At 44.2% G+C, this 27,996-nt stretch overlaps 1 protein-coding gene and 1 pseudogene across 2 annotated transcripts; both read left to right on the forward strand.

Moving 5' to 3' along the window:
- Positions 1–1,664: 1,664 nt before the first annotated feature.
- Positions 1,665–5,442, forward strand: LOC125378856 (annotated as a pseudogene).
- Positions 5,419–27,996, forward strand: LOC124121570 (uncharacterized transporter slc-17.2-like). Of its 2 annotated transcripts, XM_048394207.1 has the most exons (11): positions 5,419–5,683; positions 13,397–13,545; positions 15,438–15,671; positions 16,659–16,746; positions 17,359–17,454; positions 18,591–18,715; positions 19,195–19,344; positions 19,750–19,882; positions 22,674–22,824; positions 23,733–23,823; positions 27,504–27,996. In XM_048394207.1, the coding sequence occupies exons 1-11, from the start codon at positions 5,632–5,634 to the stop codon at positions 27,732–27,734; spliced, it is 1,500 nt and encodes a 499-aa protein (XP_048250164.1). In that variant the 5' UTR covers positions 5,419–5,631; the 3' UTR covers positions 27,735–27,996. The 2 variants fall into 2 exon arrangements, with proteins under 2 accessions (XP_048250164.1, XP_048250165.1); XM_048394208.1 differs by lacking the exon at positions 13,397–13,545.

A 27,996-nucleotide genomic window follows, 5' to 3' on the forward strand; every position in this document is an offset into this window, starting at 1 on the left:
GATATATCGCCTCCTTTGATATTGTTTTTAAACATTATACTTTGCATGACATTGTAATGAAACATACTTGAATTAGTACTGTCGTGTATGGCTATCCTAAAGAGCATTCCTATGCCAGTGTTGAAATAAAAACCGACGTTGTATCTATTCATGACATCTTGATTGATACCTCCAGGTCTTCATTGCACTATTCGACCGCCTCCGTGCTCTTGTGGATAGAGAGTCTGCCTGAGAGCGGAAGATCGGTGGTTCGATCTCCGGCCGTGTCATACGGGTTGGTTGGTTGGTTGGTTTGTTGTTTAACGCCACACTCAGCAATATTCCAGTTATATGACGGCGGTCTGTAAATAATCGAGTCTGGACCAGATATTCCAGTGATTAACATGATGAGCATCGATCCACACAGTTGGGATCGATGACATGCATCAACCAAGTCAGCGAGCCTGACCACCCGATCCCATTAGTCGCCTCTGACGACAAGCATAGTCAACTTTTACTGCAATCATGGGTTGCTGAAGACCTATTCTACCCCGGATCTTCACGGGTTCATACTAGGGAGAAAAAACATGGACCGGATGCTGTTACAGAAAAAAATAGTTGTTAAATTATCTTAATAAAAAAATAATCAAATGGAGCCCAGAGACTCTCTTCATTTTCAGCTGCTGAAAGCTAGACTTGCCAAACATCATAGACTTGCATGGGCTGTATTTGATATATTTGTATCAGGGTCTGTCTGATCATGACAGACTACTAACCTCACTGCAGTTTTGAAACACTTCTAAATCCCCAATCAGATAACTTCATGTACATTGCGTTATCGCGATTACAATGCAGTCACGATATTCCCAACCAGGTCATACGGGACTGGTCTTTTTCATTGTGAAATATTTAGGTATGACTCAAACGCAGGGGAAATAGCGAGAGATAAAACATTGAGAAAACATTCCGACATGTGTGTAACTCCAATAGTGATATAGCTGTGACAACTACAATACACCTGTTTTATGGATGACGTACGGCTGTGATATTGTGAAATAAATTCGAAATAGCTGCGGTATTGTAAGCTGTAATGTGTTACTACCCGAAGACATATTCATAATCTAGAATGGTGTACTGACTCTTTAGCCAGCCGACGACGGGCGACAACAACTACTACTACAACTACTACAACTACAACAACAAGAACAACAACTACTACTACTACTACCACTACTTGTACTACCACTACTACTACTACTTCTACTACCACTACTACTACTACCACTACTACTATCACTACTCCTATTACTACCACTACTACTACCACTACCACTACTACTACCACTACTACTACTACTCCTATTACTACCACTACTACTACTACTACCACTACTCCTACTACCACTACTCCTACTACCACTACTACTACGACTACTACGACTACTACGACTACTATTACTACCACTACCACCACAACCACCACTCCTCCAACCACCACCACCATCACCACAACTACCACTCATCCTACCACCACCACCACCATCGACACCACAACTACCACTCCTACCACCACCACCACCACCACCACAAATCCTTCTACCACCACCACAACCACCACTCCTCCAACCACCACCACCACCACAACTACCACTCCTCCTACCACCATCACCACCACCACCACAACTACCACTCCTCCTACCACCACCACCACCACAACTACCACTCCTCCTACCACCACCACCACCATCACAACTACCACTCCTCCTACCACCACCACTCCTCCTACCACCACCACCACCATCACAACTACCACTCCTCCTACCACCACCACCGCCACCACAACTACCACTCCTACCACCACCACTCCTCCTACCACCACCACTCCTCCTACCACCATCACCACCACAACTACCACCATCCCCACAACCACTCCTCCAACCACCACCACAACTACCACTCCTCCTACCACCACCACCACCACAACTACCACTCCTCCTACCACCATCACCACCACCACCACAACTACGACTCCTCCTACCACCACCACCACCACCACCAACACCACAACTACCACTCCTACCGCCACCACCACCACAAATCCTCCTATAACCACAACCACCACCGCCACCACAACCACCACTCCTCCTACCACCACCACAACTACCACTCCTCCTACCACCACCACCACCACCACCACCGACACCACAACTACCACTCCTACCGCCACCACCACCACAAATCCTCCTATAACCACAACCACCACCGCCACCACAACCACCACTCCTCCTACCACCACCACAACCACCACTCCTCCTACCACCACCACCACCACCACTCCTCCTACCACCATCACCACCACAACTACCACCATCCCCACCACCACTCCTCCTACCACCACCACCACCATCACAACTACCACTCCTCCTACCACCACCACCATAACTACCACTCCTACCACCACCACCACCACCTCCCCCACCACTCATCCTACCACCACAACCACAATTACCACTCCTCCTACCACCACCACCGCCACCACAATTACCACTCCTCCTACCACCACCACTCCTCCTACCACCACCACCACCACAACTACCACTCCTACCACCACCTCCACCACCACTCCTCCTACCACCACCACTCCTCCTACCACCATCACCACCACAACTACCACTCCTACCACCCACCCCCCACCACCACTCCTCCTACCACCACCACCACCACAACTACCACTCCTACCACCACCTCCACCACCACTCCTCCTACCACCACCACTCCTCTTACCACCATCACCACCACAACTACCACTCCTACCACCACCACCACCACCACCACAACTACCACTCCTCCTACCACCACCACCACCACCGACACCACAACTACCACTCCTATCACCACCACCACCACAAATCCTTCTACCACCACAACTTCTCCAACCACCACCACCACAACTTCCACTCCTCCTACCACCACCACCACCACCGACACCACAACTACCACTCCTACCACCACCACCACCACAAATCCTTCTACCACCACAACTTCTCCAACCACCACCACAACTTCTCCAACCACCACCACCACCACAACTACCACTCCTCCTACCACCACCACCACCACCGACACCACAACTACCACTCCTACCACCACCACCACCACAAATCCTTCTACCACCACAACTTCTCCAACCACCACCACAACTTCTCCAACCACCACCACCACCACAACTACCACTCCTACCACCACCACCACCACCACCACAACTTCCACTCCTCCTACCACCACCACCACCACCGACACCACAACTACCACTCCTACCACCACCACCACCACAAATCCTTCTACCATCACCACTTCTCCAACCACCACCACCACAACTAACGACACCACCACCACCACAACTCCTACCACCACCGACACAACTACCACGTCTCCTACCACCACCACCACCACCACAAATCCTCCTACAAACACCACCACCACCACCACAACTACCACTCCTCCTACCGCCACCACCACCACCACAACTACCACTCCTACCACCACCTCCACCACCACTCCTCCTACCACCACCACTCCTCCTACCACCATCACCACCACAACTACCACTCCTCCTACCACCACCACCGCCACCACAACTACCACTCCTACCACCACCACCACTCCTCCTACCACCACCACTCCTCCTACCACCATCACCACCACAACTACCACTCCTCCTACCACCACCACCGCCACCACAACTACCACTCCTACCACCACCACCACCACCACCACCACTCCTCCTACCACCACCACTCCTCCTACCACCACCACTCCTCCTACCACCACCACCACCACCACCGACACCACAACTACCACTCCTACCACCACCACCACCACCACAAATTCTCCTACCACCACCACAAATCCTCCAACCACCACCACCACCACCACAACCACCACTCCTCCAACCACCACCTCAACCACCACTCCTCCTACCACCACCACCACCACCACTACCACCGACACCACAACTACCACTCCTACCACCCACCACCACCACCACTCCTCCTACCACCACCACTCCTCCTACCACCATCACCACCACAACTACCACTCCTCCTACCACCACCACCGCCACCACAACTACCACTCCTACCACCACCACCACCACCACCACCACCACTCCTCCTACCACCACCACTCCTCCTACCACCACCACCACCACCACCGACACCACAACTACCACTCCTACCACCACCACCACCACCACAAATTCTCCTACCACCACCACAAATCCTCCAACCACCACCACCACCACCACAACCACCACTCCTCCAACCACCACCTCAACCACCACTCCTCCTACCACCACCACCACCACCACTACCACCGACACCACAACTACCACTCCTACCACCACCACCACCACCACTCCTCCTACCACCACCACCACCACCACAACCACCACTCCTCCAACCACCACCACAACTGCCACTCCTACCACCCACCACCACCACCACTCCTCCTACCACCACCACTCCTACCACCACCACCACCACCACTCCTCCTACCACCAACACCACCACCACAACCACCACTCCTCCAACCACCACCACAACTGCCACTCCTCCTACCACCACCACCACCACAACTACCACTCCTCCTGCCACCACCACCACCACCGACGCCACAACTACCACTCCTACCACCACCACCATTACCACAAAGCCTCCTACCACCACCACCACAACTACCACTCCTACCACCACCTCCACCACCACTCCTCCTACCACCACCACTCCTCTTACCACCATCACCACCACAAATCCTCCTACCACCATCACAAATCCTCCAACCACCACCACAAATCCTCCAACCACCACCACAACTACTACTCCTTCTACCACCACCACAACTCCTACCACCACCACCACCACTACCACAACTACTACCTCTTCTACCACCACCACCACAACTCCTACCACTGCTACGACCTATGATCTAGCTGCACACCGACGCCTACTTACTGATTTCAAATGTTTATTCCAGATATCACCAGTATTATCGCATGCTTGTCACAAGTAAGGTAAATGAACCCGTATGGTATAAGGCTTATTAATAAAATATCCTTAAAGCATGCGTCGTTTTATATTTTCACAGTAAATAGAAAGGTCAAATAAAAAATCCTTATCGTGTTTACTGTATCATGAGCATGTGTTTATGAATCACTATCAAATACCAGTTGTTCTCGGAAAGGTGTCTATATACAGTATAATATTTTACATGTTTTGCTGAAATCCTGTTTTCAATATACTAGTATAAACATAACATTTTTGGTCTCTATATTCACATTGTTGAAACTGAAACATCAACGCCCACTCGTTATCAATTGTTTATCACATATATCACTGGTACTTACCCTATGCTTGTCGTGTCATTATCACATGCAGGTATGCGTTTTTCTTCATGTTTCTCTAGTACAGCTGACACCGTAAGTTATCCCGCAAATGCAACACCGTATTGAAACTTGACCTGCGCACACTCGGCGATGGTATTAATAACAGTGACAAAGCACGAGGTAACAAGTGTGAGATGACAATATTTGGTTTGTCAAAGATTATCTGTAACTAGGTCGTCACACGTATAGACGAAAGAGGAGGAACAAGGATGTCGGAATCTACTCCTTTGATAGCGCCAAAAAGAGGCAAAGAAGATGACGGTGAGCATGTGACGGGGATTTTATCAAAAGTTTAAAATTCAATTCGTGCTGCTGTTTGTATTTCCCATAGGCTTTCTAGTAGCTTATTCAGTAGAAATGTGTGAGGTTGTGTCTGATGTCACCGATCTATCTTGACAACGACCGACAATGTCTCTACGTGTCACTCTAACAATGATTTTGTCATTCTCCCTATATGACGACAGATGATAACAGTGACCGTGTCTCCCTGTATCACGACATTTTTAAGTGTCCGTGCCTCTGTAAATCACGGCAGCTGTTAACAGTGACTGTGCCAACCTAGATCACGACAGTTGTAACAGGAACTGTGTCTCCATACATTATGGCAGTTTCTCTGTCTCCCCCATTATATCACGACAGTTTTTTATCAGTGACTGTGTCGCCCTCCCTACATCACGACAACTGTTAACATTTACCATGTCTACCTACATCACGACAGCTGTTAACTGTGACAATGTCCCCCTACACCACGACAGCTGTTAACAGTGACTCTGTCTCCCTACATCACGACAGCTGTTAACAGTGACAATGTCCCCCTACACCACGACAGCTGTTAACAGTGACAATGTCTCCCTACATCACGACAGCTGTTAACAGTGACTCTGTCTCCCTACATCACGACAGCTGTTAACATTGACTCTGTCTCCCTACATCACGACAGCTGTTAACAGTGACTCTGTCTCCCTACATCACGACAGCTGTTAACAGTGACAATGTCCCCCTACACCACGACAGCTGTTAACAGTGACAATGTCTCCCTACATCACGACAGCTGTTAACAGTGACTCTGTCTCCCTACATCACGACAGCTGTTAACATTGACTCTGTCTCCCTACATCACGACAGCTGTTAACAGTGACAATGTCTCACTACATCACGACAGCTGTTAACAGTGACAATGTCTCCCTACACCACGACAGCTGTTAACAGTGAATATGTCCCCCTGCACCACGACAGCTGTTAACAGTGACAATGTCACCCTACATCACGACAGCTGTTAACATTGACTCTGTCTCCCTACATCACGACAGCTGTTAACATTGACTCTGTCTCCCTACATCACGATAGCTGTTAACAGTGACAATGTCTCACTACATCACGACAGCTGTTAACATTGAATATGTCTCCCTACATCACGACAGCTGTTAACATTGACTCTGTCTCCCTACATCACGACAGCTGTTAACATTGACTCTGTCTCCCTACATCACGACAGCTGTTAACATTGACTCTGTCTCCCTACATCACGACAGCTGTTAAAAGTGACTCTGTCTCCCTACATCACGACAGCTGTTAACATTAACTGTGTCATCCTACATCACGACAGCTGTTAACAGTGACAATGTCTCCCTACACCACGACAGCTGTTAACAGTGACTCTGTCTCCCTACATCACGACAGCTGTTAACATTAACTGTGTCATCCTACATCACGACAGCTGTTAACAGTGACTCTGTCTCCCTACATCACGACAGCTGTTAACAGTGACTCTGTCTCCCTACATCACGACAGCTGTTAACATTGACTATGTCTCCCTACATGACGACAGTTTTTTAACGGTGACTGTGTCACCCTCCCTACATGACGACAGTTTTTTAACGGTGACTGTGTCACCCTGCCTACATGACGACAGTTTTTTTAACAGTGACTGTGCCACCCTCCCTACATGACGACAGTTGTTAACAATGACTATGTCTCCCTACATCACGGCAGCTGTTAACAGTGACTCTGTCTCCCTACATCACGACAGCTGTTAACATTGACTATGTCTCCCTACATCACGACAGCTGTTAACAGTGACTATGTCTCCCTACATCGCGACAGCTGTTAACAATGACTCTGTCTCCCTACATCACGACAGCTGTTAACATTAACTGTGTCATCCTACATCACGACAGCTGTTAACAGTGACAGTGTCTCCCTACACAACGACAGCTGTTAACAGTGACTCTGTCTCCCTACATCACGACAGCTGTTAACAGTGACTATGTCACCCTACACCACGACAGTTTTTTAACAGTGACTGTGTCACCCTCCCTACATCACGACTGCTGTTCACAGTGACTCTGTCACCCTACATCACGATAGCTGTTAACATTGACTATGTCTCCCTACATGACGACAGCTGTTAACAGTGACTCTGTCTCCCTACATCACGATAGCTGTTAACAGTGACTCTGTCTCCCTACATCACGACAGCTGTTAACAGTGACTATGTCTCCCTACACCACGACAGTTTTTTAACAGTGACTGTGTCACCCTCCCTACATCACGACAGCTGTTAACAGTGACTCTGTCTCCCTACATCACGACAGCTGTTAACATTGACTATGTCTCCCTACTTCACGACAGCTGTTAACAGTGACTGTGTCTCCCTACATCACGATAGCTGTTAACATTGACTATGTCTCCCTACATCACGACAGCTGTTAACAGTGACTCTGTCTCCCTACATCACGACAGCTGTTAACATTGACTCTGTCTCCCTACATCACGACAGCTGTTAACAGTGACTCTGTCTCCCTACATCACGACAGCTGTTAACATTGACTCTGTCTCCCTACATCACGACAGCTGTTAACATTGACTCTGTCTCCCTACATCACGACAGCTGTTAACAGTGACTCTGTCTCCCTACATCACGACAGCTGTTAACATTGACTCTGTCTCCCTACATCACGACAGCTGTTAACAGTGACTCTGTCTCCCTACATCAAGACAGCTGTTAACAGTGACTCTGTCTCCCTACACAACGACAGCTGTTAACAGTGACTATGTCTCCCTACATCACGACAGCTGTTAACAGTGACTGTCTCCCTACATCACGACAGCTGTTAACAGTGACTATGTCTCCCTACATCACGACAGCTTTTTTTAACAATGACTATGTCACCCTCCCTATATTACATTTTTTAGCAGTGACTGTGTCTCCCTATGTTAAGAACAGTTCAGCTCGGAGTCAGTGTACTGTGTTTGGTAACCTCATTATAACTGCGGCATTGCGTTTCTGTGGGCTAGCACAAAAAAACGTATAAAGAACTCGTACGGTCACTCGCACGTTTGCTTATTCGCACGCAAACACACGTGCATGGACGTCGTTGTATAAGTGTTATAATCATAAACGCGTTGTTAAAACCCCTTTTCACCATTCGTGACCAACTTGTGTTAATCCGAGACAAGCCGAATAGCGACTCGTGTCCCTCTCGTGGCCAATTTTTTGCGACGGGGTTCCGTCTCGGCGCAAACGGGCACAGATATAAGAATTATCAAGTCTTCTTCGAGACAATTCCAAGAATACCCCAACCATCAATGAGCCATGATCAAGACTATTACATACCTCCTGTGTACCATCAACTCATCAAATATTCCAACCAGTCGTTATCCCCTTCTTTATGTTCCTGGCTTCACCACCTTGTTAATGTGTCTGACATTTATTTACCGGCTTGTGTGCATGACAGGCTTCTCAGCTCCACTGTAATCACACCCAATCTACTCAACTGTATAAACGACCTGTGAAGATCCGGTGTAGAATAGGTCTTCAGCCACCCATGCTTGCCGTAAAAGGCGACTGTGCTTGTCGTCAGAGGCGACTAACGGGATCGGGTGGTCAGGCTCGCTGACTTGGTTGATGCATGTCATCGATCCCAATTGCGTGGATCGATGCCCATGATGTCAATCACTGGATTGTCTGGTCCAGGCTCGATTATTTACAGACCGCCGTCATATAGCTGGAATATTGCTGAGGGCGGCGTAAAACAACAACAAACAAACAAACATCTGTATAAACTCTACCTCATGCTTGTATATATGTTTCTCATCCATTCAGTGTATTTAAAGATGTTGATCCATATGTCTTATCTTTACATAAGTGTCAACTCGCTGCGTTATGATTCACGAATATTACCCCCATATATGTTATAATATATTCCAGAAGCTATTTGAAACACATCAGGACCGACGGTATTATACGGTAAAACTCAACACATTTAACTGAATCATGGGTATAGTTTTAGATGTAAAATCAAAACTATTCCGGAAAGATTCGTTGGCCGAAACCTTGAAGCCGTACGCGCACATTCGTCACCACTCGCACCTTTCCGTAACTTGCAAGGAGACTCGTCTCCCTATCGATGAATGTTATGTGCGAAAATACGACAAACCAATCAGAATGCGCGTATGATTTCAAGTTCTTCGTCAAGAATCCCTCAGAAATAATTTTTGAATTTACATATGTATTGCATCTTAAAATATACCCAAGACACAGTTAAATGTGTTCAATCATACTGTATAATTCCGCATGTCCATATGTGCCTTAAATTGCATCTGAAATATATATAATATATGGGGAAATATATGTGAACCATAACGCGACGAGTTGACAATCATTTCAGGTATGCCCGGAACCCGGTCGCAAAAATGGCCATGTCCCGGAATAACACGAGTTGGTCACGAATGGTACGCGCATTCTGGTTGGTGTGATGTATTTTCGCACATGACTTTCGCGCAAACCTTCTTGCAGGTTACGGAAAAGGGCGAGTGGTGACGAATGCTCTTTTCACATCACCTGAACTATCTGGACGTTGGCTTTGTCTTGTTATGAGTTCCTTAAGCACAATGTTCCTGATATATTCCTTGTATGAGAAAAAAGTAATAAGCCCATGGTTGGAGTTCCGAAATACCACCATTATTGCACTTATATAGCGACGTGCATGTACGTGTGTGTGTGTGTGTGTGTGTGTGGCTGCTTGTACTAGTTCGGACTGATGCGGATTTATAGTGCTAGCTCACTGAGATAGCATTCCGCAGTTTAACATGAATACCCCACTCAGTATACTGACTCCGAGCCGACCAGTCCTTGTTTAAGCCCCTTAAAGGGGCACTGATCTAACGCAATTCCCCGGGACTGGTTGTTGCCTTTGTTATTGTTTTTTCCCAGTGAGTACCCGGATGTATAGCAGAAATCTAGACTAGTTCGCGACCTCTGCTGCGCCATTCGTAAACGCATTAGTCGCTTTTATGGGTAGTATTAAGGGCGTATGGTCACATTGTTGAACAAAATGAAATACAGTTTTCGAGATAATAAGGAAATGTAGGTATCTTTGTGGGTAGCATCGGTAATGGTCACGAAGTTTTGATAAGTCACTTGCTTGGTAATTTTGCGATTTTCGTTTACACTATTTTGACTTGCAACACAAAGTACATATTTCACCTGAGCATTGCTTTTTTTATAGTGTGTATTTTTTTTTTACTGTCAAATGTTTAACAAATTTATTAAACGTCTAAATATTCAGTTATTTTACAAAGTGACTGAAAAACATTTCCATCTGTATTATTATGATAACGAATTCCAAACATTTTGATGTTTAATGTCATCACCAAGAGACTGAAAATGTTACGTTGAGAAAAGTACATTTCTATGTTGTTTGGCTTCAAATCCTACATAATAATCTGTTGTGATGTGTGTAGGCCCTTTTGATCGTCTTAATCAATCTGGACAGATTTTTTAGTCAAAATGACTGAAATATTTACACATTTTATCAATTGTCTGAGAGAATCACATTTTACAAATTGACGGTAATATATACACGCTTACAAAGGAAAAGACCTGTGAAAACAACGTCTACCGCGCATTGAAGAATTTCCCAACCAAGACGTAGAGAAACAAGAACGAATCGGTTCAAATGAAGGAAAACAAAATGCAAATATCATAATTACAACCTACCAAATTTATGTGTATAAATTTTAGGCAGCGTCCTTGTTCGAGGAATGTATCCGTGAATATCCACACAAAGGAACAATATCCCACTTGTCAGCAGCTGTACAAAGAAACCTATTCGATGTCACGTGTCTCTGTAACAATCATATATTTTAAAAGATATATATCGTTTCGGGATATTATAACCCGTGTTCGTTTCTCAACTGATCACTTAGATTGTTTCAGGTGTTTCACATGGGTGTCAAGTCTCAAGGGTCGGCTGAGAAAGCCCACGTGACAACTATTTTCATAACGTCCACGGTTTCTAAAAAATCCATTGAGTGATAGATAACAATGAGCAATCAATCAACGTATTATCAGTTAACCCTTTGAACAAAGTATGTTGTTTTTACATCGGCAGTTCACGCCATGATATGAGTGTATTCCCTTTGTTTTAGTAAACCTAGACATGTAAACACTCACTTTTGACATATCCACTGTGCAAAGATAACAGTGATTAATCAATCAACGTATTTTCTGTTAATCCTTTGATGACTAGGAACGATCCGTTGATTTACAAAAAAAGTATTCACCTCTTGCTGGGCTGCCACGTGCATATTACATAACACACATTTCACCTCACTTCAAACCTGGATTTAGATTGAATAATTACCCCAGACACAATAAATGCCAAATGGGAACCTTTGTCAGGTAATCTAAGTGGTGCTACCACTAATTGTACCTGTAATAAATTCATTTACTGAGCATCAAGTGAATGACGACAAATACACAAGTGAAGGGTTATACGAGAAAACGTGCATGTCAACAAGGGAGTAGTAATCGTATTATCGACGCAAGCCGAAATCCGAAAATGCTTTCATGCATTTTTTAGTATAAAACTATAACCATCTGGGGTATTTCCAAATGACGACATCCGATGAGCTCCGCTGTTCTTTTTGTCTGCTTGTTTAGGCTGAAGAAATTAATTAACATGCGCCCTTTGTCGAAATCTTTATAGATCACAGTTAACCAATCAGTGTTTATGCAAAAATGCGTAAAACAAATATTGCCTCCAGCCTCCAAGTTTATTTAGCTGTCCTTGCAGACGGTAGCCCAGTCTCTGGTCACGCTCAGTTGCATTGCGTATCATCCGGGTACTCACGGGGGAAAAAACAATAACAAAGGCAACAACCAGTCCGGGGAATTGCGTTAGATCAGTGCCCCTTTAATGCCGAGCGCCAGACAGGGTAACAACAAGTACCATCTTTTAACGTCTTTTGTTATGACGCGGCCGGTGATCGAACCCCGGACCTTCCGCTCTCCGGGCGGACGCTCTACCACAAGACCACGGAGGCGATCAAACAATGCGATAAAGTTCTGATCCTCAGGAAGGTACACAATATAATACAAGAACTTATAAGTATGACGTCCACGCATTGAGCACCGGATGGCCCTTCTCGCTTAGTTCTTGTTAGCCTACGGGGTTAGTGCTGTCGCTTGTCGGGCACAGGTTCAAGTTTGAATCCACTAAAAACCCATAGCATGATGCAACATTCTCGCACTGCGATCGATTCAATATTCCTAAAATTCTAAAAACTCTCTCTTGGTTTCCCGGTCTTTAACTGACAATTAACGGTACCATTCCCAATTAAAGTGTCCAGATAAATCTTTCCGGTGTTCAAATTATTATCATGGGGTTGTGTTCCAAACAATAATTATCCGCATTAACGGGGTCCGGATAAGCGAGTTTCACAGAATGTGTTAAAACTCCGTTGACAACAATAGCCATCATGGTTCTCTCTCTCTGTTCTCCCTCTGTCTGTCTGTTTGTCTGTCTGTCTGTCTGTCTGTCTCTCTTCTCTTTGTTTCGCTCTCTCTCTCTCTTCTCTCCCTGTGTCTCCACGCAGGCAAGCAGGCACGCACACACACACACCTTTACCCAAAAGCTGTTCATCAGGTTTTCTTCCAAACGCTGTCTACGCTTTTGTTTTCCTTTGTAGTACCGTGTCTGTGTTCTCAACGATGGTTGCTGGCCTACGTTGGCTGGTTCGGGTGCATCATGCTATACGCCGCCCGTACAAACCTCAGCGTCGCCATCGTGTGCATGGTCAACAACACCGACACTAATTCCACATCGTCAATGTCGGAGGTACAGTGATCATCACCTTCATATCACTGTTACGTATTTCATTTAGTAATGTTACTAAAACAAGAGTTTGCCACATACGTGGCTATATCCCCCGCCCCTGTTGCAGAATTTATGACATAATTAAACTAAACAAACCTTAACCTTGGTTAACCGAGTCGTAAATTGTAAATAAAAGAAGAGTTTGGAACCCAAGTCCATCTTGTTGCCATGGAAACGTAAAAAATAAAAAAATCTAAAATTTGTAAATAGCTAAAGGCACCAGTTCAGCATGTACCTGACAGACCTGCAAAGTTTCATGAAAAAATATTGAACGGTTTCTGAGCTATGCTCCGGAAACGAAACGCGACGGACGGACGGACGGACTGACGGAGCCCGTTTCTATATCCCTCGCCAACTTTGTTGGGCGGGGGATAATAATTGAGACGGTAAATATCACGAACACACAATGTCATTTAGAAAGTGGTCAAATGTAACAAATGCTATATTAGGGATAACACTTTCTTAGGGAAGGTAAAGATTCTCGTTCTTTTTTTGGGTTGAGTCTCTAATCGCCAGCACCCAGAGTCAGCGTTCAACCCACTCAGCCACCGAGACTTCCACAAAAATAAAAGTCCGACAACTTGTGCACCCATCCCGGACGTGACTCAAAGCAAAACAAGTACGAGAATCTGTACTTTACTAAGAAGGTGTTATCCCAAATATAACTGTTTCTTCTACTGATTCAGTAATACTCGGAAAATATTATACGAGTATGCGAGTGGTACTCATTTTACGGAACGAGTGTCAGGATTCTTCTTTTTCCCGAGCGAGAGCGAGGGTAAGACATGAACTCTTTCAAGATTTTTCTTGAACGCGAGTCCTATACTGGTCGTTGAAACACTGGTGTCGTGAGCAGAATGGGTTTTGGTTTGGTTTGTTGTTTAACGCCACACTCAGCAATATTCCAGCTATATGACGGCGGTCTGTAAACAATCGAGTCTGGACCACACAATCCAATGATTGATATCATGAGCATCGATCCACGCAATTGGGATCGATGAAATGCATCAACCAAGTCAGAGAGCCTGACCACCCGATCCCGTTAGTCGCCTTTTACGACAAGCATAGTCGCCTTTTACGGCCAGCATGGGTTGCTGAAGACCTATTCTACCCCGGAATCTTCACGAGTCAAGATCATATTTCCCGAGCGAGAGCAAGGGTAATACATGAATTCTTCCCAGAGTTTTCCTGAACGCGAGTCCTCCACTGGCGGTTGTAACACTGGTGTCGTGAGCAGAATGGGAATTCAACTGTGACGTAATAAGATCACATGTTCCACCGTTGGTTATCGCTCATGTTTGTTTGTTTGTTTGTTTGTTTGTTGGTTAACGCCACACTCAGCAATATTCCAGCTTTTTGACGGCGGTTTGTAAATACTCGAGTCTGGACCAGACAATCAAGTGATTGACACCATGAGCATCGATCCACGAAATTGGGATACGATGACATGCATCAACCAAGTCAGCGAGCCTGACCACCCGATCGCGTTAGACGCCTTTTACGGCAACCATGGGTTGCTGAAGACCTATTCTACCCGGATATTCACGGGTCTCGATGGCATGTGTCCTGCCTTGTCTATAGTATTGCATTCAAGATAATATGTGTTTTAACTCCTCCACTACCTAGAGGTTAAAGAGTTCGTTCGTCAAGCCGAAGCCCCAGGTACGGTTCCCCACATAGGAACTCTTCTTGGTGTTACTCGCTCACTCACTCACTCACTCACTCACTCACTCACTCACTCACTCACTCACTCACTCACTCACTCTCCTATTTCAGTTATGGTTCAAAGATGGGATCCGTGAGCCTGACATGTTATTACTTGTACACATGTACTCTACACGTTATATTTCCAGCATGCCGAGTTCTACTGGTCCAAGGGAGGGCAGTCTGGAATCCTCAGCTCGTATTTCTACGGCTACATGGTGACACAGATTCCCGCGGGAATACTGGCAAATAGATATGGTGGGAAGTACGTCATGTTTATCGGGATGCTGATTGGCTCGATCGCCTCACTGCTTCTACCAATCGGCGCCCGGACTTCCATCTACCTGGTGTATGTGCTGCGCGTGATTTTGGGCGCGTCCGAGGTAGAGATGACTGTCAAGCTGAAATTTTACCCTCACCGTATTTCCTCTATTAGACGTTCGGACGTCTATTAATTTCGCGCAGACCGTTGACCCAGGGTCTATAAGAGACCGGTGTGTATTAGAGGCTATTCTGAATGTTGGCGGATTGGTAACTTACAACCGTATAAAAAATCCTAAATTGTACAGTCATACAAAACGTACAGTTATTATTTTCCCGAGGCATGAGCGTCCACTTGCCCTTTTATCAAAGTCTATCCTACCTTGCCACATCAAGCCCACTTCCTTGTGCTAAATATGATTGGACTATCGCACATATCGATAGCCCAATCAGAGAACGTTTCACAAAATGAACATCCACGACTGGCACACCTTCGTATAAAAGAGATTTACCGCTGTCTGTCTTTGTTGACACGTCTTTTTCATCGAAAGACGATTACGTATGTTTTTGTGTCAGGGGTGAAATTGCGAATGATTTCGTTATCTGATCGACAAGGTCGTCGCCATCTTTGTGAAGCTATACAAGACAAGAACAGCGATCACAACTCGTGATCTACGCGAGGTGGCGCCAGGGTCGTGCCAAGAAAAGTGGCCTTGATGTGGCAAGGGTAGAAACTAGGCTTTGATAAAAGCTAATGGACACGCTTGCCTCGGGAAGATGTACATTTATAGGGAACGGTCACTACGGTCACGCGCGTATTAGAGCCAGGCTTCTGGTTGAGAAAATACGGTACATGTATTTTGTAATTTACTGAGGCTGGAATATTGCTAAAAGCGGCGTAAAACCATACTCACTCACTCACTTAAAGGAAAGAACAACAAACAAATCATCACAATTCCAATAGTGTTACTCTTAACCAATTCTGAAGCAGATTAAAAGGTTCGTGTCCAATAAAGAATGATCATTTGATCACGTTGAGTATATTTCTATCTCGAGCACAAGGGAGAAAATGATCACGACTTTAATTCTAAACTCTCTACTCTCCCCAGGGAGTCCTGTTTCCATCTCTACAATCCATGTGGGGAAGATGGGCGCCGCCATTAGAGAGGACTAAACTCACTGCTGTCTGTTATTCAGGTACATTAGATTCGAAGGTTTGAATTTCTGATCAAAGCCTGGCATGTGCATGCATACAACAAGGGCAGATAACTCTAACACTAATACAAAACCTTTCCGACCTCTTTTTAAATCTGGTCACAACAGCACATCTCTGTTTCACTGTGCAGAGTTGCGTCCCTTGGGCACGCCAGAAACCTGTGATTGTGGGTTCGAATCCCGGTTCGCCCCGATTATGTTTCTAGATTTGTCAGCACCATACCCGTGGTCGTGGGTTTCACCGAAGTGGTAAACGTCTAAGACCTGCATCACTTCGGGCTTTCCTCCCACATTAAGCTGACACGCCGTGGTATAACTGGAATACTGTTAAAAGCGGCGTTAAACCCAACTCACTCACTCACTCAAATGTCTACATATCGAAAGTCACGGAGAAGTGTTCTGAAGCCATCATTTCTAAATGTTCTGACTGACAAAAACTACATGTGTATGTTCTTTTTATTTAAAATAAGTTAATTGCGAAAGTAGTTTTTTTCAGAGAGCATGTGTACAGACTGAAATATTTGTCACATTGTCAAGTGGAATCTGTTTTTGTTTTTTGTCATGTTTCTTTGTTATTAATATTCTTCATTCCAGGAACTCAGTTTGGTAACATAGCAACGTTCGCTATATCGGGGTTCTTGTGCATATATGGCTTCGATAATGGATGGGGATCCATCTTCTATGTTACAGGTAATTCAGATAAACATATTCCGATTCTAAAGTGAATAGATTCATTCACACTTCAAAATTCATTCACGCTTCAACCGATTAGTCCTTATATGTAATTTGTTACAACGAAATATTCGATATATTCGTCTTCATAATTATAGTAAAACAGCGGTGAAAACCGCCACATGAATGCTTCAGTGATGACACCATGCAACACAGCATGTCAGCTCATGTGTTTTGTCGATCGCACAAAAAGTGATTTTTTTTGCTTACTGCCCATGCATAATATCAGGATCTTCATCTAATTTCAACAATATTTGTCTTCTCCGATAGTTGGTTGGTTGGTTGGTTGGTTTGTTGTTTAACGCCGCACTCAGCAATATTCCAGCTATATGACGGCGGTCTGTAAATAATCGAGTCTGGACCAGACAATCCAGGGATTAATATCATGAGCATCGATCCACGCAATTGGGATCGATGACATGCATCAACCAAGTCAGCGAGCTTGACCACCCGATCCCGTTAGTCGCCTTTAACGACAAGCACGGGTGGCCCAGTTGCGTCCCTTGGGCACACCAGAAACCTGTGATTGTGGGTTCGAATCTCGGTTCGCCCCGATAATGTTTCTAGGTTTGTCAGCACCATGACCGTGCTTATGCGTTTCATCTAAGCGGTAAACGTCTGAGACCTGCATCACCTCGGACTTTCCTCCTACATTACGTTGACACGCCGTGATATAACTGGAATAATGTTAAAAGCGGCGTTAAACCAAACTCACTCACTCACTCAATCCAGAACCAGTGATCGTGAATTCAAGTTGTGGGTTTGGCCTGCATCACTTCAAGTTTTCATCCAGCAGCCGTGAATCATCTGGACTCTTGTTCAAAGCCTGCTCACCCAGCCATCGACCCATCCTCATCACTCACCCACACCCTCATTTACTCAGAAATGTGTCGGGGCATCATAAATGTTGTCATAGCTTTGCCTACAAATGTATTAATGTTTTGGACATACAATCCGTATGTAGGGCGATTATATTTGCCCAAAGGAAACAAGGAATTTGTTCAATCTTTGAAATCAATAAATGCTATCTTTTCTCTCAAGAACTAGTTGATATCACCCACTTTGGAACAACATTGTATATTTCCCGTCAACAGGTGGAATATCGTTGTTATGGTGCGGGCTGTGGTATATAACGGTCGCCAGCACACCGGCTCAACACCCTCGTATCACGAAGAGAGAGAGGAACTATATCATCACCAGTATAGGGGAAAAACAACAGGTATCGTTAATATTAAGACAAACTAACTCGGTGAACTTTCTTTTGCCCTCAGTTTATCAACCATAACATGGTAAACGTCAGAGAATCTGTTGATTGCGGAAGTAGAATCACCCGTGAAGATCCGGGTAGAAGCGGTCTCCAGCAACCCATGCTTGCCGTAAAAGGCGACTATGCTTGTAAGAGGCGACTAACGGGATCGGGTGGTCAGGCTCGCTGACTTGGTTGATGCATGTCATCGTACCCCAATTGCGTGGATCGAAGCCCATGATGTCAATCACTGGATTGTCTGGTCCAGACTCGATTATTTACAGACCGCCGTCATATAGCTGGAATATTGCTGAGTGCGGCGTAAAACAACAAACCAAACCAAACCGGAAGTAGAATCAACTTGCCCTTCTCGTTTATTCTACATTCGGAATGAACAGATTGGAGTGATGTGTCCATTACTTCACAAATGAGGTGTTAACGTTGTTTTCTAGACGTTCTCGACCCCATGGGCCGCCCTGCTGAAGTCACCGGCGCTGTGGGCGTGTCTAACTGCACAAATGTGTTCTAACTGGATAATATACACACTACTGACAAACTTACCAACATTCCTTAAAGAAGTGATGGATTTCGACATAGCCGAGGTGCGTATGTAAATACATTCGACTTATGGGTATTTCGATACCGGTGGAATTGAAATCAATTATATTTAAAAAATGATTCTTATAGCTTGCATCGAACATGAGGAAAAACCTATGTGTTGTTCTGAAATCGCACTTCCTGATTACACTGGGGTAGCCTAGTGGTTAAAGTGTACGCTTGTCACAGGAAGACCCGGGGTCGATTCTCCACTTGGATGTTGACCCGATATTGAACGAATATTTCTGAAACAATGTAAAACTGTCCAGACTCACATTAAGTGTTAATTTTCATATATTCAACGTTGCCTGATGTGTGTTTTGTGTTCATCATGGACAACGCATTCTTCTAAAATCTAATACATAATCTACACTATTTCAAAATAACTCAATCTTAATTGTTCTCACAAGAACGGCTTGCTGTCGTCCATTCCCTACGTGAGCCAGGCCGTGTCCGGAATGTTGTCTGGTCAAGTGGCCGACTACATCCGGTCAAGGAAATACCTCAGCACGACGGCCACCCGGAGGATCTTCCAGTCTATATGTCAGTACCTGTAGATACACACATTGTATATGTCAGTAACAGTAGATACACACATTGTATATGTCAGTAACAGTAGATACACACATTGTATATGTCAGTACCAGTAGATACACACATTGTATGTGTCAGTATCAGTAGATACACACATTGTATATGTCAGTAACAGTAGATATACACAGTGTATATGTCAGTAACAGTAGATATACACAGTGTATATGTCAGTAACAGTAGATATACACATTGTATATGTCAGTAACAGTAGATACACACATTGTATATGTCAGTAAGAGTAGATACACACATTGTATATGTCAGTAACAGTAGATACACACATTGCATATGTCAGTAAGAGTAGATACACACATTGTTTATGTCAGTAACAGTAGATACACACATTGTATATGTCAGTAACAGTAGATACACACATTGTATATGTCAGTAACAGTAGTACACACATTGCATATGTCAGTAACAGTAGATACACACATTGTTTATGTCAGTAACAGTAGATACACACATTGTATATGTCAGTAACAGTAGATACACACATTGTATATGTCAGTAACAGTAGATACACACATTGTATATGTCAGTAACAGTAGATATACACAGTGTATATGTCAGTAACAGTAGATATACACAGTGTATATGTCAGTAACAGTAGATATACACATTGTATATGTCAGTAACAGTAGATACACACATTGTATATGTCAGTAACAGTAGATATACACAGTGTATATGTCAGTAACAGTAGATATACACAGTGTATATGTCAGTAACAGTAGATATACACATTGTATATGTCAGTAACAGTAGATACACACATTGTATATGTCAGTAACAGTAGATACACACATTGTATATGTCAGTAACAGTAGATACACACATTGTATATGTCAGTAACAGTAGATACACACATTGCATATGTCAGTAACAGTAGATACAGACATTGTTTATGTCAGTACCAGTAGATACACACATTGCATATGTCAGTAACAGTAGATACAAACATTGTATATGTCAGTAACAGTAGATACACACATTGCATATGTCAGTAACAGTAGATACAGACATTGTTTATGTCAGTACCAGTAGATACACACATTGTATATGTCAGTATCAGTAGATACACACATTGTATATGTCAGTAACAGAAGATACACACATGATTGTATATGTCAGTAAGAGTAGATACACACGTTGTATCTGTCAGTAACAGTAGATACACACATTGCATATGTCAGTAAAAGTAGATACACACATTGTATATGTCAGTAAAAGTAGATACACACATTGTATATGTCAGTAAAAGTAGATACACACATTGTATCTGTTAGTAACAGTAGATACACACGTTATATATGTCAGTAACAGTAGATACACACATTGTATATGTCAGTAACAGTAGATACACACATTGTATCTGTCAGTAACAGTAGATACACACATGATTGTATATGTCAGTAACAGAAGATACACACATTGTATCTGTTAGTAACAGTAGATACACACATTGTATTTGTTAGTAACAGTAGATACACACATTGTATCTGTTAGTAACAGTAGATACACACATTGTATCTGTTAGTAACAGTAGATACACACATTGTATCTGTCAGTAACAGAAGATACACACATTGAATCTGTTAGTAACAGTAGATACACACATTGTATCTGTTAGTAACAGAAGATACACACATTGTATCTGTTAGTAACAGTAGATACACACATTGTATCTGTTAGTAACAGTAGATACACACATTGTATCTGTTAGTAACAGTAGATACACACATTGTATCTGTTAGTAACAGTACACATACGCATTGTATCTGTTAGTAACAGTACACATACGCATTGTAATATCGGGCAATGACGTTATAAATGGTGGCTTTGTTTTCAGAGTTCGACCAGATCTGTGTCGCACCTTGAACTGTTTTAACGCTTTATGGATCGTTGCATAAGTTCACACAAACGGTTTAATATTTCAGGCGTTTGAGTTGAGTCCTGTTTGACCAAATTGACGTGATTTTTCTTAACAATATCGGGGCATGGTTTCTCTGTCCTTCCCTTCTGCACTTAGTTTGATCACTGACTTCTTACAAATTATAATTCCCTTCACCATAACATTAAGTCTTTTGTTGAAATAAAAGCATGTTAATGAGGACGGTGAATTGTATCGTCATTAAACATTACATGCCATCTTATTGTCCACTGCATCAGGGGCGGTCGGGTAGCCTTGTGGTTAAAGCGTTCGCTCGTCACGCCGAAGACCCGGGTTCGATTCCCGACATGGGTACAATGTGTGAAGCCCATTTTCTGGTGTCCCCCGCCGTGATATTGCTGGAATATTGCTTAAAGTGGCCACCACTACTACTACTTTTGCTTCTACAACTAGTGCAACTAATATTACTACTAATACTACTTCTACTACTGCTACTGCCACCACTACTACTACTATATACTACTACCACCACCACTACTTTTGCTTCTACAACTAGTGCAACTATTATTATTACTACTACTCCTACTGCCACCACTACTACTACTGCCACCACTACCACTACCACTACTATTTACTACTACTACTACTACGACCGCCAATACCACCACCACCACCACCACTACTACCACCACCACTACCACTACTGCCACTGCTACTACTACATTTGTGTAGGAATACACCTTCAACGGCAAACGCCCAAGAAGAGAGTTTCCGAACTAAAATGGGGTTGCACTGCACATGTTTTCCTACCAAATCATTTTGTATCACAAATATTTTCCATTTCAGCGTTCCTAGGGGCAGGTGCATGTCTGATTGGGACGGGGTTTGTGGGCGTGGAGCACCGCTATATCACAATAGTTTTGTTGACGATAGCCATGTGGTTTGTTGGGATGGCGTCTGCAGGCTACCTTGTCAACACTATCGACTTCGCACCAAGGTAGGGTTTCTTGAACCTCTTAATTCAAGATAGGACAACTCATTCTGTAATGTGTAGTTCCACGTTGTTTGAATCGGTAATAAAATAGGTTGTCATAGTTAAATGTGTACTTCAGGGACAGGAGATGGCGCCATTTTGTTTATCTGTAGTGATGTAAGTGTACAGTGATGCACTCTGCGCGGACATACAGTGTGCGGACATACGGTGTGCAGACATAGTGTGCGGATAAACAATGTTCTGATATACAGTGTACTGATATGATATAACGTGCGGACATATAGCATGCGGATAAACAGTGTGCGGATAAACAATGTGCTGATATACAGAGTACTGATATGAGTGAGTGAGTGAGTGAGTGAGTGAGTGAGTTGGGTTTAATGCCGCTTTTAACAGTATTCCAGTTATATCACGGCGTGCCAGCTTAATGTGGGAGGAAAGCCCGAAGTGATGCAGGTATCAGACGTTTACCACTTCGGTGAAACCCACGAGCACGGGTATGGTGCTGACAAACCTAGAAACATAATCGGGGCGAACCGGGATTCGAACCCACAATCATAGGTTTCTGGCGTGCCCAAGGGACTTGCTCAACCAGTAGAGGTAGAATATCTGACGTAATTTCATAGTTTCGTTTTGCATGTTGTCATCTAACGGCACACTAAGCAATATTACGCGAAGTGCCGGATTCAGAGGGGTGGTTCTGGGGGTGGCCACCCCTTCTTTTTACATCCGATGACATTTTGTATGCACATTGCTTAGATTTTGTTCCCTCCCCCCCCATATCGCACCTTTTCTCTTTTTTTTCTCCCGGATCCGCCGCTGGCTTGTGTATCATCAGAGCGTCATTCCCTTAAATAGTTCATGTTTGTGTATATAGTATCGGTGAATCAATGTCGACATTCATGTTGCAGATACGCTGGTATACTCTTCGGTATAATTAACGCTGCTGCGACGGTCCCGGGGATGGTGGCGCCCCTCGTGGTCGGTGCCCTCACCCCAAACGTAAGTAGAAGGGTTGTCATCGATTAAGTGTTTGCTTGTGTGTTTGTTTTTTGTTTAAAGTCGCACTAAGCTATGACATAAATATAAAACTTCAACTCCATCGAATAATCAGACTCGATTGTCCATCGAAACAGATCCCATTGGGCGTAAAAGGCAAAATATTGTGGAAAATTATATGAATGGTTCACTGCTAATCAGTGATGACACCAGGTTTTTACCGAAAAGGGTAAGCATGTAACCAAGGCAACGAATCTGAACATACAATTCATTCAAAGTCGTCTCGTACTACAATCGAAGGTTGCTGAGGACTAATTCTAACCCCGAATCACCACGGGACGTCATTAGTTCAAAAACTGGACGTCATTAGTTTATACACTGGACGTCATTAGTTTATACACGGGACGTCACTGGTTCATACAAGGGACGTCATTTGTTCATACACGGGACGTCATTAGTTCATTTACGGGACGTCATAAGTTCATACATGGAACGTCATTAGTTCATACACGGAACGTCATTAGTTTATACACGTGATGTAATTGGTTTTATACACAGGACGTCATTAGTTCATACACAGGACGGCATTAGTTCATACACGGGACGTCATTAGATTATACACGGAATGTCATTAGTTCATACACGGGACGTCATTAGTTCATACACGGGACGTCATTTGTTCATACACGTGATGTCATTGGTTTATACAAAGGACGTCATTAGTTTATACACAGGACGTCATTAGATTATACACGGGACGTCACTAGTTCATACACGGGATGTCATTTGTTCATACACGGGACGTCATTAGTTCATACACGGGACGTCATTAGTTCATACACGGGACGTCATTAGTTCATACACGGAAGGTCATAAGTTCATACACGGAACGTCATTAATTCATACACGGAACGTCATTAGTTTATACACAGGACGTCATTAGATTATACACGGGACGTCACTGGTTCACACACGGGACGTCATTTGTTCATACACGTGACGTCATTAGTTCATACATGGGATGTCATTAGTTCATACACGGAACGTCATCAGTTCATCCACGGGACGTTATTAGTTCATACACGGGACGTCATTTGTTCATATGCGGGACGTTATTAGTTTATACATGTGACGTAATCAGTTTATACACGGGATGTCATTAGTTCATACACGGAACGTCATCAGTTCATACCCGGGACGTTATTAGTTCATACACGGGACGTCATTTGTTCAAACGCGGGATGTCAAAAGTTTTTACACGAGACGTAATTATTTTTTACACAGGACGTCATCAGTATATACACGGGACGTCATCAGTTTATACACGTGGCGTCCATAGTTAATACACGGGACGTCAATAACGGTCATTAGTTTGTACACGGGACGTCATTAGTTTATTATCCCAAACTGGTTCCCACAGGAGATCAAGCGATATCTACATTGTAAGCCTATGTTAAAGTATGAGAGTTACGATCATCTTAGCGCTGAGATCGCTTTGTGCAAGTGGGCCCAGGTGGACGACCGTCAGCGTGAACGTCATCACGGTCAAGTTCAAGTTTCACAACTACAGGGTCGCGTGACTCCCGTACACAACCTAAAGCCAATCCAAACCACGCTTTATCGAAGTCGATTATAGTGATGTTAACAAAATGATTGATATGCAGGAAAATCAAAACACTGCTAGAAAGACCCTTCATGACTTGAAATTGTTGAACCAGCTTTATTGTCTATCGGCGAAGGTCGTCTTAGAAGTGAAATTCCACCCAAAGATCTCAACACAATAATCTGCAAATTCATAATTTCTGTGCGGAAAGAGGATGGAGGTGAATTTGAAACTACCACACTGCGGAGGATTGGGTCGTCAATTGAGGGATACCTGCGCCGACACAATTGCAGCTTCACACTGCGAGATGACACTGAGTTCACTCAGTACAGAGACATAATGAAAGCAAAACAAAACAATTAAAATCAAAGGGTAAAGGTAACTTACCAAACAGGTGTGACACTCTATGGAATTGGAATGTTGTGGGAGTCCGAACAATCAGGAAAGACAAGACAAGACTCCGATCCCAAGGGCACTAGGGATGTGACTCCAAAAATGTTTGCCACTTTCGAAAATAAAGCTCGTTGTCCCATGAAACTGTACAAGCTCTACCGTGGTTTGAGACCTGGCGATTATTCCACCAGAACTGACAAACCCCAGTGCACGTCAATATTTGGTGCAAAAGCTGAACGATGCAAACGTCCCGCCGTCTCATATTATGCAGATACATGTATGAGGCCACAAAAACATATACAGCATGAATGGTTATTCCCATATTAACTCTGAACAACACGGGGAAATATCCTCAATTCTTTCAGGATGAAAATCTTGAGCACATTTACCGCGTTGTTCTGAGGTGAACAGGGAGGTCAACAATGCCATCTGTTCGCGCTATAGCGAGGTGTGCGGTGGCTGCCTTTGCGCCCTGCCGCCTGCTTTGAACTCAACACGTGCTTCATACGTTTCATGCGTTTCTTCAATAAAACGCGACCACATTTCATCAGTGTTTCGATCGAGCAACAACAGTTCAGGTGGCACTTTTACGATTAATGTTAATTTTGCTTTTAAAAACCCACGCCGAATTGCCGTAATAAACAGTGATTAAAACACTCCTCTCGCCTCTGCCACAAACTTGCAAATGACTTCTCGCGCATGATGATGTTATTTACTTACTGCTGTTAATTTTTTCTTACATTGAAATGTTTTTGGATGACAAAGGCGCATACAAATGCAATCATGCCGTATTTCTGCCGTATGAACTGTGTCTTTAGTGCCGATTATGGCAATTTCATTGTGCTCTATTTTGTATCAATGAAGTCACACACAAATTGTCTGTTGTTTGTTTTTATTCACATGACTATGCTAAATGTATTCTTACGCCAATGGGGCGGTCGGGTAGCCTAGTGGTTAAAGCGTTCGCTCGTCACGCCGAAGACCCAGGTTCGATTCCCGACATGGGTACAATGTGTGAAGCCCATATAAGGGTGTCCCCCGCCGTGATATCGCTGAAATATTGCTAAAAGTGACGTTAAACCATACTCACTAACTCACTCTTTTGTCCGGCAGTTTACTGATGCCACACCTTAATGATTTACCGTGACGACGTCGGGAAGTTTGACCACCCTCTCACATAAAGCTGACGCGCTTTAACATGACTGAATACCGTTACAGGCGTTAAACCCAACTCATTAACTTGAACGCATGGATCGGTGCTCTTACTATCGACCAGTGTCTTTTTAGTTCCTGATTACATGTTGTCAACCTTTTATGATAATAGTGGTCCTTACTGTTTCGCTCAGGGCGGTTGGGTGGCCAAGTTAGTAGAGCATTCGCCTAAAGACCTGGGTTCGATGCCCCAGTAGGTATAATGTCTAAGGGGGCGGTCGGGTAGCCCAGTGGTTAAAGCGTTCGCTCGTCACGCCGAAGACCCGGGTTCGATTCCCGACATGGGTACAATGTGTGAAGCTCATTTCTGGTGTCCCCCGCCGTGATATTGCTGGAATATTGCTAAAAGCGGCGTAAAACCATACTCACTCACTATAATGTCTAAAAGCCCATTTCTATTCCCTCCACTGCCGGAATAATGCTAAACGCGGCGTAAAAAAATACAACTTTACTAACACCCTGTCTCTCCCCACAGAAAACCCAGGAAGAATGGCGGAACGTGTTCTATGTGTGTGCGGGATTCTGTGTCCTGGGAACTTTGGTGTTCGGCACCCAGGCCCGGGGGGAGCTGCAGCCCTGGGCCGTGGACCAGGTGGAGGTGGACGTGGGGGAGGGGAATGAGGCGGGCGACGTGTCAGTCAGGGCTCTGGATACCAAGGACACTTTTGACAAGAAGGCAATTTCAGAAACGTCAAATCAACTGTAACAGTTTTCAGCCTAATAGAATACAACATACATCGGTTACAGTACACCTCCGTTATAACGTCACCATATGTAATGGACAGTACTCCGTATCAAGGACCCGTGAATACACAAAATATATCCAGCCCAATCGTACAGGCAATGGTGCCGTACGGAGCAACTTCCATCTAATAAATTCCAAATTTGAAAACTGTGAATGGAAAAAGCGGCCAAATATCTGAAGGAAAAGACACACACACACACACACACACGAAGCACTTTCGCTC

Source organism: Haliotis rufescens, unplaced genomic scaffold, assembly GCF_023055435.1.
Source record: "Haliotis rufescens isolate VD_foot unplaced genomic scaffold, xgHalRufe1.0.p SCAF_13, whole genome shotgun sequence".
In the NCBI taxonomy this organism is placed as follows: Eukaryota; Metazoa; Mollusca; class Gastropoda; order Lepetellida; family Haliotidae; genus Haliotis; species Haliotis rufescens.

Bases quoted from the DNA above. Each gene is read 5' to 3' on its own strand.
- LOC124121570 (XM_048394207.1), top strand. From the start codon at position 5,632: ATGTCGGAATCTACTCCTTTGATAGCGCCAAAAAGAGGCAAAGAAGAT. The intron at 16,747-17,358 runs GTACATTAGATT...TCTTCATTCCAG, and splicing joins CACTGCTGTCTGTTATTCAG to GAACTCAGTTTGGTAACATA. The intron at 19,883-22,673 runs GTCAGTACCTGT...TTTCCATTTCAG, and splicing joins GAGGATCTTCCAGTCTATAT to CGTTCCTAGGGGCAGGTGCA.